Source organism: Habropoda laboriosa, unplaced genomic scaffold (genome assembly GCF_001263275.1).
Source record: "Habropoda laboriosa isolate 0110345459 unplaced genomic scaffold, ASM126327v1 scaffold87, whole genome shotgun sequence".
In the NCBI taxonomy this organism is placed as follows: Eukaryota; Metazoa; Arthropoda; class Insecta; order Hymenoptera; family Apidae; genus Habropoda; species Habropoda laboriosa.
This window is the reverse complement of record NW_017100209.1, coordinates 1402132-1416990: the sequence shown is the minus strand read 5'-3', so window position 1 is coordinate 1416990 and position 14859 is coordinate 1402132. Positions and strand designations below refer to the sequence as shown.

The 14859-nt window shown below is 36.9% G+C and overlaps 1 protein-coding gene across 1 annotated transcript in view; it reads left to right on the top strand.

Annotated features, from left to right (window-relative positions):
* The first annotated feature begins 3370 nt into the window (after positions 1 to 3370).
* LOC108570691 (proton-coupled amino acid transporter-like protein CG1139) overlaps positions 3371 to 14859 on the top strand; it is a 16411-nt gene continuing 4922 nt past the window's right edge. Inside the window, exons 1-6 of the mRNA XM_017932584.1 lie at positions 3371 to 3476; positions 11476 to 11631; positions 11977 to 12093; positions 12803 to 13075; positions 14106 to 14190; positions 14446 to 14718. Of these exons, the coding sequence (XP_017788073.1) occupies positions 11570 to 11631; positions 11977 to 12093; positions 12803 to 13075; positions 14106 to 14190; positions 14446 to 14718 (810 nt within the window). The 5' untranslated portion in view covers positions 3371 to 3476; positions 11476 to 11569. The remainder of the gene's footprint in view (positions 3477 to 11475; positions 11632 to 11976; positions 12094 to 12802; positions 13076 to 14105; positions 14191 to 14445; positions 14719 to 14859) is intronic.

The window sequence follows — 14859 nt, the reverse complement described above, 5'->3', positions numbered from 1 at the left end:
AATGTTTCCAAAGCCGGGGATTCCCGAACTCTCAAATTTTCAAAGTCAGGGAACTCCCGAGTTCCCAAATTTCCAAATTCGGGAACTCCTGAGTTCCCAAATTTTCATGGTCCAGAACTCTCAAATTCTCCCATGTCCAAATTCCGGGATTCCTCAAATTTCCAAAATTGGTAATTCCCCAATTCTCAAATTCCACACTACACCCTCTCCATCAGTCCTTCGCTATTGCCTTCACTCCCGATGAAATTAGAACTATGCAAATGGTTTGGAACCGTGTCACAACGAACGCAGACCTTGAACAGTAAAAATCGACCAGGGCTATAGGCGTCGGTGAAAGTTCACGGTGGGTTTCGACGCAGACGCCATGAGATGTCGTTCTCGCGACGGGCCAGCGTATGGATCGCTATCGGGGTGGCTGCCCCCGCATACCTCGAAGTAGCCCCGGTGCGGAACAGTTGCTCGTCGCACGTGTCCCCGCGACTCCATGTTAACAAAAGGCTCGTTCGTGTGTGTGCCGCAAGCACACGCGTTCTCGTGTTCCTCCACGGTGTCTTAACACGAGGCTAACCCTGCCTTTTCACTCAGAAACACTCTCCCTGAACGTAAGTTTACAAAAAATTCCAGAAAAGAACATTTTCCACTGTGCGTTCGTACTCAAAACTGGAACAAAGATGGTTCGATTCCTAATTTCCATCTGGAGACAGTGAATCAGTTTTGTGACACGTCAAATTCGAAGATGAAAAATTGTGACAGAATATAAGTGATTGAAATTGAAATTTCGTTCGAATCGACGTTTAGGTGGATTTCTTTCATTTTTTTTTTTTTGAGTTTCAAGAGTGATGTTCTGGTGTGGTCGGTTATGTAACGTGGAGCTATAGGAGGGCTTTCGATTGTCCAGAACTGGCGCACTTTAGGCTACCTCTGAATTCTCACGTCCTGGATTATATACGTGTATAGTTGACGAGTATTACGTTCTTACAGCGAGTACTACACGATTCGTTAGAATTTATAATTATTCGCAAATTCATTGTTTCAGTGATTAGTTGAGTGTTGAACAATTCTGAGTTTTTCTCGTGATAACTTAAAGTTCGTGTAATTTTTATCGAGTTATCAAAATATACGAGATTCCAGACTGAATCGTTTCATTTTCAGTATCTTAATAATTTTCTAACGACTATTTTTCTTCAAAGTCGGTAAGTGTATTCTCGAGGTTGTTTCTTCTGGATGAATAATTGTGAGGTCGTTTTTCTCTTTGTTCTTTGAGGGGCTAGTGCCGGATGTTGTCGAGAAGTCGTTGCAGTGGAAAAGGCTAGAGTAAAGAACGAATTTTTGTGCTTTAATTGTGAGGAAGTTTTGAGTGCAATTTTCAGAGTATTTCAACCATCAGTGTTTCAAAATTTTTAATTCTTTTCTCAAAATCACCCCTAAATTCTTTACTCATTCGCCTAATTTCGTAAAAATTAATTGTATTAAATAATCGTGAGAAGCTCGAAGCTTGCAAGTATCCTGGTTTCCGCTGGAGTTGCGTTGAATCGACGTGTCAAAATCTTCAACATCGTAATCTCTCATCCGTCTGCTTTCGTTAATGTTAATTAGGTCAAAAAATCGCGAGAAACACGAAGCTCTGAAATATTCTGGATTTCCGATGAAATTGTGTTAAATTAAAGTGATCGAACCGCGATTAATAATCCAGGGGGAATCGTGGCGGGTCGAGTGACCGAGTAATGCTCCACCCGCGGTGTATACCTCGTATGCGATCGATATATTCCCTTTTAAACAGCTCGTGCACCGTGCTGCGCCTGATTTCTTTATCGCCTGTCCGTGCGAGTAACCGCGTCGCTGACAAGTTCGCGCGTATCGGGGTAGGAACCTCCTTTCGCTTATCAGCGAATCCATTGATAAGGCCAATTGCACGTTGCAACGCCGTTTTTCTCATATGTGATTTCCTGGGATAATTGCACCTGCGGAAAATTTGTTGTATTTTTCATTTTAATGTTTATGGGGATCCAAAGTTCAGAGTCCAAAAGTCCAAAAGTCCAAAATCTATATGTCAAAAGTCCAACCACAGAGTCCAAAGTTTAGAGTCCAAAGTCCAGGGTCCAAAATCCATATTTCGGGGGTCCAAATTTTGGAGTCCAAAAGTTCAAAGTTTGTGGCAAGATTTTTATAAGAGCTGTTACTAGGAGTTATCAGGATTTGGTATTTTTAGGTGAGAAATTTGCATGTTTAGGGTTAAAAAAATGGGAATACTGTATTTTTAGTGGAGATAGGTGGTCTTACGTGGTGGTTAACCTTGGTAAATGACGACCTTTTCTAGTTTGTACTCTACGTTCACACGATCGCGATTCCCTTTCTGGGTCAATCGATACGCTCCCTTTTCAAACTTCACGGTAATATGTATTTATATGATTCTCCTGGCCAAATCGTTGTGTTTGCTCTTCTTTTATAGGCATCCCTGAAAATCGAGTGGAAGAGAGTAGATGCTTTTTTGCGATGATGCCAGAAATTGAAAACTGAAAGGAGATATCGGAAATGTTAATGGAAATATGAATACTTGCGAATTATTTGCAAACTTTCTTTGTTAAAAATTTATTATTTAGAGTTCGAAGATTGGGATCTAAAGTTCAGAATTTTCTAAGATACAAAGGTCCACATATCCAAAGACCACAGTTCTAAGTTTCCAGGCATCCAAAAATCCAAAGATTCCAGAGCTATCAAAAATCCGGAGGTCCGAAGTCTCAAATTCTCAGGAGTCCAAATTTTCTAAAAATTCTAAGAATCACTAAAAGTTCAATCTTCAGCATTCAAAGTTCAGAGTTCAACGTACAGAGTGTCAGGAGTCCAAGGCTTAGAATCCAAAGTCCAGTGTCCCAAATCCATACTGAAAAGTCCAAAGTTTATATTCCCAAAAGCCAAGGTCCATTTTCCAAAGGTTCGAACTTTCTATTCCACAAGAACGTTCAGAGTCCAAGGGTCCAAAATCCGTATACCAGAGTCCAACCACCACAGTCCTAAATCCACGATCCAAAAGTCCAATTTGCAGAGTCCAAAACCTTTCTGTCCAGCCTCTCCGAGCACCAAATTCTCTCCTCGTAACTCTCAAAATCAATCACGAATCGACTCGAAATCTTGAAAATATCTTTCAACACCTTCGTGTCCAAACTCTCGCAGCCGTCGCAGACGACGGACTGTTGGACGTGCCGCGTCCCGACGCGCTTCTAAATCCCGTTTGCTCCCCGTAATCGTACCGGAGGCCTAGTTTCTAACTTGCATCACGTGACGAAGAGAGGAGTCCACTCGCGGGTTGTCTCGTTGGAAATTGAAATATTCCACTGTTTAACGCGGCCCAGTCGCTAGACATCCTCTGCCGCGGCCACATTAGCGTTAGGAGGTTCCCTTGGCCAACAGAGATCGCGTTCCGTCTGACGGGCACGAGCGGATTTTCGGTTTCCCTCGCTGCGGATGTGTTTAATCTGGTAAGTCTAGACTCCGTCATTGTCCACCCTTCTTCACCACCTCTCAGCCTCCGATCTTTAACGAACCTGTTCCTTCTTCAGTCTGTTTCTTAATTTGCCTCTTCTCGATCTATTCTTTCTCTCTCCTCTCTTACGGCTCATGCAGAAACGTGGATCGTGTAACGTTCCAAGAGTTGGGTTTAAAGTTTCTTCAAAATTCCTGCGAAAATCCAGCCAGAAGTGTTTCGTTTAGTCTGAAATCTGTTCAATATTTCTGTCAGTTTTTCTCGGTTTCTTTGGGTTTGAAATTTTTCGAAAAATTGTGACTCGGAACGACAAATTTGAGAATTCAGAGTATTGTTACTCTACTCGGAGTATTTTCTCTTTCTGTATGTTACTCGCGATGATATTACCAGTGATTGGTGATAGGTACTTACGCATTGTACGTCAAGAATAAGAGAGAGAGATTCGATGCTGTTAAATCCAATCTGGAGTAGTGTTAGCACCCTAATAAAAACGTTATAAACGGTAATTGATTGGTGAAATATATGAACTTGTATCGAGTTAAGGCTGCAACTCTGTATTTCCTAATGATTCTTACTGTTCGTCCAATTCTTTACGACGCGTTGTCAAATTCAATATTGCACATGAATTATCGAAAGATTGGACATTTTTACTGTGAAATTTTCAGGTGAATTTAATCCAATTCAACTTTATCAGTGCAAAGTGTTTCAGAAAAATTTTGACACTTATGTGCAAGTAACTTTTTTTTACAGAAATAAAAACGATAACGCAATACTTCACCTAAAGTTTCCACTTGTTCGTCGTTATATTCTGTTTTCGCAAAGAAGAGGAAAGTGTTAATATTTTTTTAAGCACCCTGTATACCAAAAACAATATTGAAATGTTGAAAACGTAAAATCGTGATTCAAAGAGGGATAATCGGTGGTCGATATGATGTCATGCCAATTGAAATGGACAAGCTGTTCAACTATTGCATAACTGTCCCCTCATCGATCTTAATAATGCTTACTTCGCTACATTTCCAATGAAACAATGAAAAATACAGGTCATTCGACGAAGAAACGAGAAGTATCCCTTGGATTCCTCTCGAAATTGCATTTTCACTGATTTTCTCTCATTCGTCGATTCATTGTTTGGGAGAAAATTGAGTCGAATGCGAATCTGTAGAATGGAGAGTTTGGATAGTTTATGCAAATCTTTGTTAATTGAAAATTTAGTGAAACTTTTCCTAAAATTTCGTGTCTATTCTAAGTTAGATTCAGGTGAATCTCTAAGGAAGAAAATTACTAATTATACTTAAAAAATGACTGGAAGTAGTAGAAAATGAAAATTAGTCTCAAATATTTATGTTCCACTTAAAGTTCCTTGACTCGTTCCACTTCAACCTTCTCAAAGTATTTTCATCGCATTTGAGGTTCGCAGTTCGATAAATTGACCTTGCAATTCCATTAAAACACCCCTAAAAAAAAATTCATTTCAATTTACTCATGCTTCAATTCAGAAAAAGAATTAATCGAACCGTCGATCGACTTAAATTTGACGAAGCATTGGAAAATTTCAGTTCCTCAAGTCAAATCTAAAAGAATCTCATCTGCAAGACAGCCTTTAAATTTGAATTCAATTAATCCGTGTAATATCAGAGAAATAATTCGAAATCGAAAGATTGATCCAATTAAAATTTGAGAAAATTTGAAGAAAAAATTTCTGGACGAAAAATTGGAAATTTTCCGGGATTGAGGAATCTCTGAGTGCACCTAGGCGCTTTATTTAATCAGGTGGCAGAAGATTCTCGTGGTGTAAAATTAGCGGACGCGTAAATATATATGACATTGTTTCGGGGCTGTGCGTTGACGAGCCGTTTGACGTGTTCCCCTAATGCACTCTGAGGAAGTAAGAATTAGGAGATCGATTACTATACTTAAGCCGCGTCGAGCTGCATTCGACGTGAGGGCGTCGTTCAAGTAGCCAAAGGTGACGCCATTTTCTCTCTATGCCCAAAAATTCCCTCGTTTATTTATGCTATCAGTATGTCACCTGACATTTTTATTAAATAAACTGCCCTCTTTAATTACTCTAGCTAAGATCTGAGAAAAAATGAGGTTTTTCAATTTTGTATCATATGTAAAAGTTGGGATATGGAAATTAGAAGATTTGTGGAATTCTAGACACTTTGTTTAACCCTTTCGTGACTGAATTGTTTTTTCAAGAATTTATTATTTGTTATTTTTTAGTAGTGGGTATTAACTTATTTACTTGTTGATAGTAAAATACTATCAGTTTTGTTTGAGTATTCATATGGGATGTGTCTCAATCTTTGGAGAAAAGTGTCGGAAATAAAAAAATTTTCAATTTTCGTTTCATTGCTGGAATATTTTTTGTAATTCGTAGATTTACTATAAGAAGAAATGTTTGAAGTTGAACTATAATGCTTCAAGTGAGTTTCATAATTCTGAAATTAAGCAATTCTCTAAACGGAAATTTTCTTTCCACTCTTCCCAAAAATTTCATATTTTCCACTTGTGACAATTTCCAAAGGTGTGGAAAATCTAAGAATTTTCACGTTAACTTAGACTCAGAATACTGTAACTAAGTAATTTTCTCTTCACTTTTCCCAAAAATTTCGCACTTTCCACTTATGACAATTTTTTCCCAGAGATATGAAAAATTCTGAGATTTTCCACGTTAACTTAGATTCAGAATACTGTAACTAAGTAATTTTCTCTTCACTCTCCCCAAAAATTTCATATTTTCCTCTTATGAAAATTTTCTCCCAGAGATGTGAAAAGTTCTAAGATTTTTCATGTCAATTTAAATTCAGAATACTGTAATTAAGTAATTTTCTTTTCTTCTCAAAAATTTAGCGCTTTCCACTTGTGACAATTTGCCAAAGTGTGAAAAATCTAAGGATTTTCACGTTAACTTAAACTCAGAATACTGTAACTAAGTAATTTTCTCTTCACTCTCCCCAAAAATTTCATATTTTCCTCTTATGAAAATTTTCTCCCAGAGATGTGAAAAGTTCTAAGATTTTTCATGTCAATTTAAATTCAGAATACTGTAATTAAGTAATTTTCTTTTCTTCTCAAAAATTTAGCGCTTTCCACTTGTGACAATTTGCCAAAGTGTGAAAAATCTAAGGATTTTCACGTTAACTTAAACTCAGAATACTGTAACTAAGTAATTTTCTCTTCACTCTCCCCAAAAATTTCATATTTTCCGCTTATGAAAATTTTCTCCCAGAGATGTGAAAAGTTCCAGGATCTTTCCACACAATTCCCAAGTTACTGTACTTCGAAAATTTAAGGGTTGATATTTAAGCGGCAATTAAAATCAAACGTGACATTTCAATTCGACGTTTCATGTTACACGACCCAATAAATACTTGCCGCAATTTCCTACGATCGTGCAACGATCACGACAACAAATCGTCCGTCAATTGGCGCAAGGATATCCTTCGAATTACTGAAACGTTTGTTTTTTACGATCGTTTCGCCGATCTTAATCGAGTGATACGGGTTCACGTGTGGCGACAGCAACGTTGATAAGCTTGAACTTGCCAGACGTTCCACGAGCGCCGCTTAGTCGTCCGGCTTCTGATTGCGTAACTTAATCGTTCAGCTACGATTTTAACCTAATTGTTTTCTTCGTGACTCTGCTTTCGGATTCTGGGCTCGCGTTACTTCGTCCGTTTCCATCGGCCAACCTCGTCCTCCGCCGGACGAAATCAATTAGCATCGATTGAGCTAATCTGCTAATCGAAATCTATGGATTTGTCCAAAATGAGATGTCGTTTTAATCGAACCAACCGTATTCGGTCCAATTTTTATATCCATTCTCTTCGACGAATTGTCGTTTATTCGAGGGAATATATTTGCGGTCAAATTTTTCTTCATTTTTAATCGAATTTGATCTCACTTTAATTTTCAAGATTTTTTTGTCGAGCTATATTTCATTTTTAAAATTTCTCGTTTGAAATATATTAAAATAAGGAGCGCTATTCCTATCTTCATTATTTCGCAATTTTCGATAATAATAGATTCGACACATTTCCCTTTGCAAGATTTTTCGCCAAGGTATATTTCATTTTTAAAGAAATTTATGGTAAATAATGAGAATTTCTTATTTCAAATATACTAAAATAAGGAGCACTATTTCTATTTTAATTACTCCACAATTTTCGATAATAATAGATTCAACTCGGACAAATTTAATTTAACAAAAATTAACTTCACAATTTTCACCAGTTTTCCCTGAAGAGTATTTCACTTGGACAGAAATTTATTCTAAATAATTAAAATTTGATTAATAGATTCTCAAGTTCCTCGTTTAAATTTTCATCCGACAGGAAAGTTCCAATATATCGATATTCAATTTTTCACACACATACTCTCTTTCTCTCTTTCTTCTGTCCATCACGAAGCCTGTCAAGAAGATTGTCAACGCGAGACAATACAGGGTCATTACAGTTCGCGAACTTTTTCGGTGTGAACGTTCGCGCGGGCAGCGTATTAATAGCGAGAACACAATGTCAATGACCAAATGAAATTGTTAACCAGCCGGCCGGTGGCTGTTACAACGGTCAGAATGCCGCTTTGTACACGATAATAAGCACCATTGACATAGATAAGTGGAGCGCCGAATTTAACTTGTCGCGCGAGACGAGGCTATGTCAAGGATCCGTGCGTCGCGACGTCCATTTCAACTTCGTCCGACGTCTCGCGAGCCTCTTCTTGCATCCGTGCATTCCTATAATCCTTCGTCTATCTCATTTTTTTTTAATTACATTTTTCTGGAAATGAATTTCGATATTTGTGATTTTTTTTAAATTTCTGTAGAAACTAAATTTTAAGTTCGAAATTTCAGTGATTTTGCAGGAATTCTGTTCAACGCAGGACTAATTTTGGTATTTTATTTAATTTTGTGACTTTTTTCCTTCGTTATTATATTTTCGTAGAAATGAATTTCGAAATTTGGGTGATTTTTGTAAAAACTAAATTTTAAGTTCAAAGTTTCAGTGATTTTGCAGGAATTGAGTTCACCACAGGATTAATTTTGGTATTTTACATAATTTCGTGAATTTCTTTCTTCATTATTTTGTTTTTCCAGAAAGAAAATTAAAAGTTTGAAGTTTTTCAGCGAATTTCGTATGAATTGTGTTTGCCATTGGATTACTTTCCATATATTTTCCGTGTGACTGTGTTAGGAAAGTGTTCTTCAGTTTCTACTTAAGAATTTTTTGATACATTTTTCGTATTTTGTATGTATTTAGGAATGATTCCTGGGTTTTACGTACGCAACAGTTGGTACATTGGTTCACGAGGATTTTATCATACGATCGTCTCACCACGAATGATCATTATTCAATCAAAGGGAAATCGTGCACCAGTTCAAGCATTCTAGCCTCTGTTCTCTACGCTTCATATGCTAATTAGATAATGATTTCCTTATTTCTGAATGTTTTCGCGTGTCGGAGAATCAGTGCGCGTTACCATTATGTGGACGAAAGAAGATTCTCTGAAAAATTCAAATTCCGTCTATAGATCCTTCTCTTTAACGACTCTTCAATTATTTTTCTATGATTTAATATTTTAACATATCCTTTCAAATTCTCCCATGACAAATTCTAAGTTTCAAAAAGGGAGTCTGACACTTTTCAGAGAATCTCTTTAGATCAAAGCTTCGACTCAAATCTCACAGAAAATATATGCAAAGGAATGTTAAATTTTTTCCCGTAACACAAAAATTTCTATATGACCTCTTAACTTCCCTTTAAATTCTCCAATGACACAAAATTCTAATTTTCCAAAAGGGACTCTGATGCTTTCCTCAGAAATCCTTATATCAAAGCTTCGACTCAATTTTCCTCCAAAATATACGCAAAGGGAGATCAAATATTTTTCTTCCAATTTCGAAGTGACACTATGGAAAAGATTTGAACCTCCCAAAAGGGAGTCTTAAATTTTCCCCAAAATCTCTTCAGATCAAAGCTCCAACTCAAATCTTCAAAATATACGCAAAGGAAGATGAAACATTTTCCTTCCAATTTCCCAGCGACACTATGGAAAAGATTCTAATCGCCAAAAAGCGAAGTCTGTAATTTTCCCTAAAATCTCCTCCGACCAAAGCTTCGACTCAATTCTCCTCCAAAATATACGCAAAGGAAGATCAAATATTTTCCTTCCAGTTTCCCAGCGACACTATGGAAAAGATTCTAACCTCCGAAAAGGGAGTCTTAAATTTTCCCCAAAATCTCCTTCGAAATATGCGCAAAGGAAGACGAAACGTTTTCCTTCCAATTTCCCAGCGACACTATGGAAAAGATTCTAACCTCCGAAAAGCGAAGTCTGTAACTTTCCCCAGAAAGTTCTCCGATCAAAGGGCAACGAAAACGAGTTGTTCATCCCGATTGCATTAATTCTAAGCGATGACCGCGCGGAAGATTTCGAACGATCGCGTGGAAACCTTTCGGTACGGTTTCGAAGGGAGACGATGAAACGAACGTGGGTCAATTGATCTACGTAGAAGTGAGAACGCAAGCTTGGTTGCTTGCTTGCGTGCTATATAACCTTCAGTAAGTTAACTACACGTTTGACCTCAATGCAATAATTAAGAGCAATCAGTTGGCGAAAGAATGTGCTAAAGCTACGCGCGTCGTTGCTCGCTAGCCGAACAGATTCGCAATGATGAATCGCCATTTTTATCCCGTCTTCGGTTTGCTCTATATCCGCCAATTGATTAGGAAGACTGATAAGCCAGATCTGGGTCGACACTATGATCCTGACGTGTTTAAAATCGTGATCTTCCGCGAACAGGATCCTGACCCTGCGTATTTCTCATGGGGTTCTCCTTCGGCTTTCTCGTCTACTATATCTCTGTGATATAATTGACATAAACGAGAGGTTCGAGGGGGTGCGAGGGGTTCAGGACGAAGAATTTATTTCTGTAACGATACTCGGTAACTGTGGAATTTTCCTATGGATCTTAGTTCGCTTGAATGAATCGTAGATGAGATTGTGGACGTTCTTGGATGTGCGACGCTGTAGATCGTGATTCGAGAATAGAGATCGAGTTTAAATTTCATTCGTTAATGCAATATATGGAACGAGAGGTTCGAGGGGGTGCGAGGGGTTCAGGACGAAGAATTTATTTCTGTAACGATACTCGGCAACTGTGGAATTTTCCTATGGATCTTAGTTCGCTTGAATGAATCGTAGATGAGATTGTGGACGTTCTTGGATCTGCGACGCTGTAGATCGTGATTCGAGAATAGAGATCGAGTTTAAATTTCATTCGTTAATGCAATATATGGGGTAATTTGGAGATTGTAGATTATTGCAATAGTATCGAGTAATTGAGGAGTAAAAAATTTCGAGTACAGTATTATAAATCATTGTTCGAGAATAGAGACAGAGTTTAAATTTCATTCGTTAATTGAATATATGGAGTAATCAATTTTGGGATTGTAAATTATTGCAATACCATAGAGTAATTGGGGAATCAAAAATTGGGAGTATAGTATTCTAAACGACGATTCTAAAGTAGCGACCGAATCTCAAATTTCATTCGTTAATTGAGAATTGTAGATTTGTGAATAAAATTTTGGGGATTGTAGATTGGGGAATAAAAAATTTTTGAGATAGCGATGTTAATCGCGGTTTGGAAGATTATTGTAATTGAGGGGTAACAAATTTGGAGTATAGTATTCTAAACGATGATTCCAAAGTAGCGATCGAATCTCAAATTTTATTCGTTAATTGAGAATTGTAGATTTGTGAATGAAAAATTGAGACAGTGATGTAAATCACGGTTTTGGGAACAGAGACCGATTAGATTTTTGCAGCGATCAATTTGGAGATTCTAGATCACTGTAATACAGAGTAATTGACGAATAAAGAGTTACGAATACGGAATTATAAATTATTATTGGAGGGTTAGAGGTCGAATAGATTTTCGTTGATTAATTGAACGTGTGATAAAACGTTTGGATATTTTCCAGGGGGGTTCCTTTGTCGACAAATCGAATTCATCAGTTACCTTTCTTGTTGAGAAACTACAGAAGTGGCAGGAAAGATTGATCGACGGAAGACGAAATGGAGAACGCAAAGGAGGAGACGATAAATATGCAGCTGATCGGCTCGGAGAGTCCGTACAAGTACGTCTTATTCTACTTAAGAATTTCTTCAGCCGAAGGATATCGTTTATATCGAAATTCAGTGAAATTTTCGCAAACATTTTTGCCAAACTTTCAAGGCTGAATTGACTTCGAATAGAATTTTCTCGTGGAAATGAATGAAAAACAATTGTAACGTTAAATTTAGTGTTTATTAACGTTTCTTTAGTTATTTTACAGAATTGTATTTTCATTGAGAAAATGTTGCAATTCTGTGCGTGTATTATTGATGTGTAGTTGAAAAGGTAGAAAAGAAACGATGCTTCGAAATTCGACAAATAAAGGCTAGGGGACGACGATTACATTTGCAAATTGATACGGTTGCAGAGTTAATAATGAAATCGCCGGAAGTGGTCTAAATGCATCGGAAGTCCCAATATCGCCGACTACAAACGTAGAAGACTACGACCCCCATAAACATCGAAATAGGCCGAATCCAACTTCGTAAGTACTCCAATAATCCCTAATCGATATTTCCATTAATGAAGAAACCTTCTTCCAAATTAATACATGTATCTAATTAACCATATACGCTTCTAATTGTGACCTACTATCAAATACCAAAATCCAAAAGAAACTATTCTTCGAAATTCCAAAATTTCCAAAATGAAATCCTTCTATGGAAGAAAAATTAAATTCCAATCTAACGTGTTATCAAATACCGAAATCCAAAAAGAAATATTCTTCGAAACTCCAAAATTTCTAAATTTGTGAAATCCTCTTGAGAAAGAGAAAAATCAAATTCCAGTCTAACGTATTATCGAATACCGAAATCCAAAAAGAAATATTCTTCGAAACTCCAAAATTTCCAAATTTCTGAAATCCTTTTTAGAAAAAGATATCAAATTCCAATATAATGAAATACCAAAATCGAAAAAGAAATATTCTTCGAAACTCCAAAATTTCCGAATTGATAAAATCTTCCTGAGAAAGAAAAAAAAGTCAAATTGTAATCTAACCCACTATCAAACACGAAAATCCAAAAGAAAATATTCTTCTAAACTCGAAAATTTCAAAATTTACGAAATCCTGAAAAATAAGAAAAAATCAAGTTCCAATATTTTCCAATTTATTCCACTCTCTAAAAACTCAACTTTTTCCAGCAAAATTTCAAATAAATCGAACAAGATCACGACACGTTTGGAATTTTCAGAAACGCGGAGACTTTGATACATTTGCTGAAAGGAAGTCTTGGCACAGGGATTCTCGCGATGCCAAACGCCTTCTGCAACAGTGGGCTAATTACCGGTGTTATCGCCACAGTAATCATAGGGATGTTGTGCACTTACTGCTTGCACGTACTAGTGAGAGCTCAGTATAGACTGTGTAAACGGTTAAGAGTTCCTATACTGAGTTATCCGCAGAGCATGAAATACGCTCTCCAGGAAGGGCCCGGTTGTGTCCGATGGTTCGCGCCCTACGCACCGTAAGTACGACTCATTGCACGCCTCTACATACTTAACACTCACATTCTGACTCATACATCCACCAACAGGCATCGTATCTCTCTTCCCTTCGCTTTAACTCTATCTTATTTTCTTTCTCTCTCGCTACAGTAACGTTGAACTTAAATTCCGGCGAATTTTTCGAGGACAGTATTCCGATCGGGTAGACTATATTAACTTTGTGTTGTGATAAAGCTAAATTAAATGGTATTATTAGCTGTATTATTAAAACGGTTAGAGGTGGAAAAATGTTTCAGTCGTATTAATGCACGGTAGAAATTTTATTAATTTTTAATTAATTTTAAAGATGTAGCTCTGTCGAGTGTGAGTTAGAGTATAAGGGAACGCTTAAACGATGAAATTTTAGGCTTTCAAAAGGGTTAGAAGGATTAACGGAGGTTTCTTAATTCATTAATGCCGAAATTATTTTTTTTTATACTTAATGTTTAACAGTGTGATAAAATAAATTTGTAATTTACAGTTTAACAATGAATTAAAAATGAAAGTGTTGTCAAAAAAAGAACACCGAGCGTTGATGTGTTAATGAGTATTGCAAAGTACTCGGTGTCTGATCATAACTGACTGATTCTACTTACTCCTCGCTCTATCTCCCTAGATACGTACATTTTGGGGTAATTTTGAATATCGAATTGAATGAAAATGTGCTTATTAAAATTGAGAGTGTCTTTTACACTATTCTATGGAGATTTTTAGTATCACTTGAATTAATAACTGAAATATCACAGAAGATTGATAATACTAACGAAGAGTTACTGCAGCAAGATGTTAATATTTTATTTTCAAAATATAAATAGTCTAATTCGAATTTGAAAAGATACTCCACGTCTCTCTAATCTTCTACTATCTTTTAATTCTAATTCACGAAAAATTGACAAGCAGTTCATCACAGATCACACAAAGCACCCACAAAGTATATCACCTCACCTAACAGCGACCATCTCTCGCCTACCTCTTTCAGCTGTAACATGAAAGTTGCTATTATATTTGCAGAGGACTCGTAGACGGGTTCATGATTGTGTATCAATTGGGAATATGCTGCGTTTATATCGTATTTGTAGCGTCGAATATCAAGCAGGTAAATAGCTGGTGCGAAAAAAGAGAGAAAAGAGAAATCATGCAGAAAAAATCTTACGAACCGTTTTCCTCTTCTTGTAGAAGAAAAAAAAAAAAAGAACGATCGACCCAACCAACGAATAAACCAATGAACCTGTATAAAATGACAATTAAAAGAAAAGAGATGAAAAAAATTTTTTAAAAATTCATCGATTGGATATTGTTCATTGATATTAATTTCTGTTTCTTCTTTTTCTTATTCTGTTGGTGAACACAGGTGGCCGATCAGTATTGGGAACCGTTGGACGTTAAAACGCACATGCTGATTTTATTGCTACCGTTGATTTTGATCAATTACGTTAGAAATCTGAAGTTGCTGGCGCCGTTTTCTACCTTGGCGAACGCGATCACGTTCGTTGGACTGGCGATGATTTTAGTTTATATGTTTGACGATCTACCGTCGCCTAGCGAGAGAGAAATGTTCGGTACACTGAGAAATTTCTCGCTCTATTTCGGTACGACGCTGTTCGCGCTGGAAGCTGTCGGGGTGGTAAGTTTGTCACGTGTATTTTTTAGTTTTGTTGTGAGAATTGTAGTTGGAGTTAAAAATTGGGAATATTAATAATTTCGTATATTTAAAATTTTTCATTTTTAATATTCCTCATTTTTGAATTTGGATACTCTTAATTTT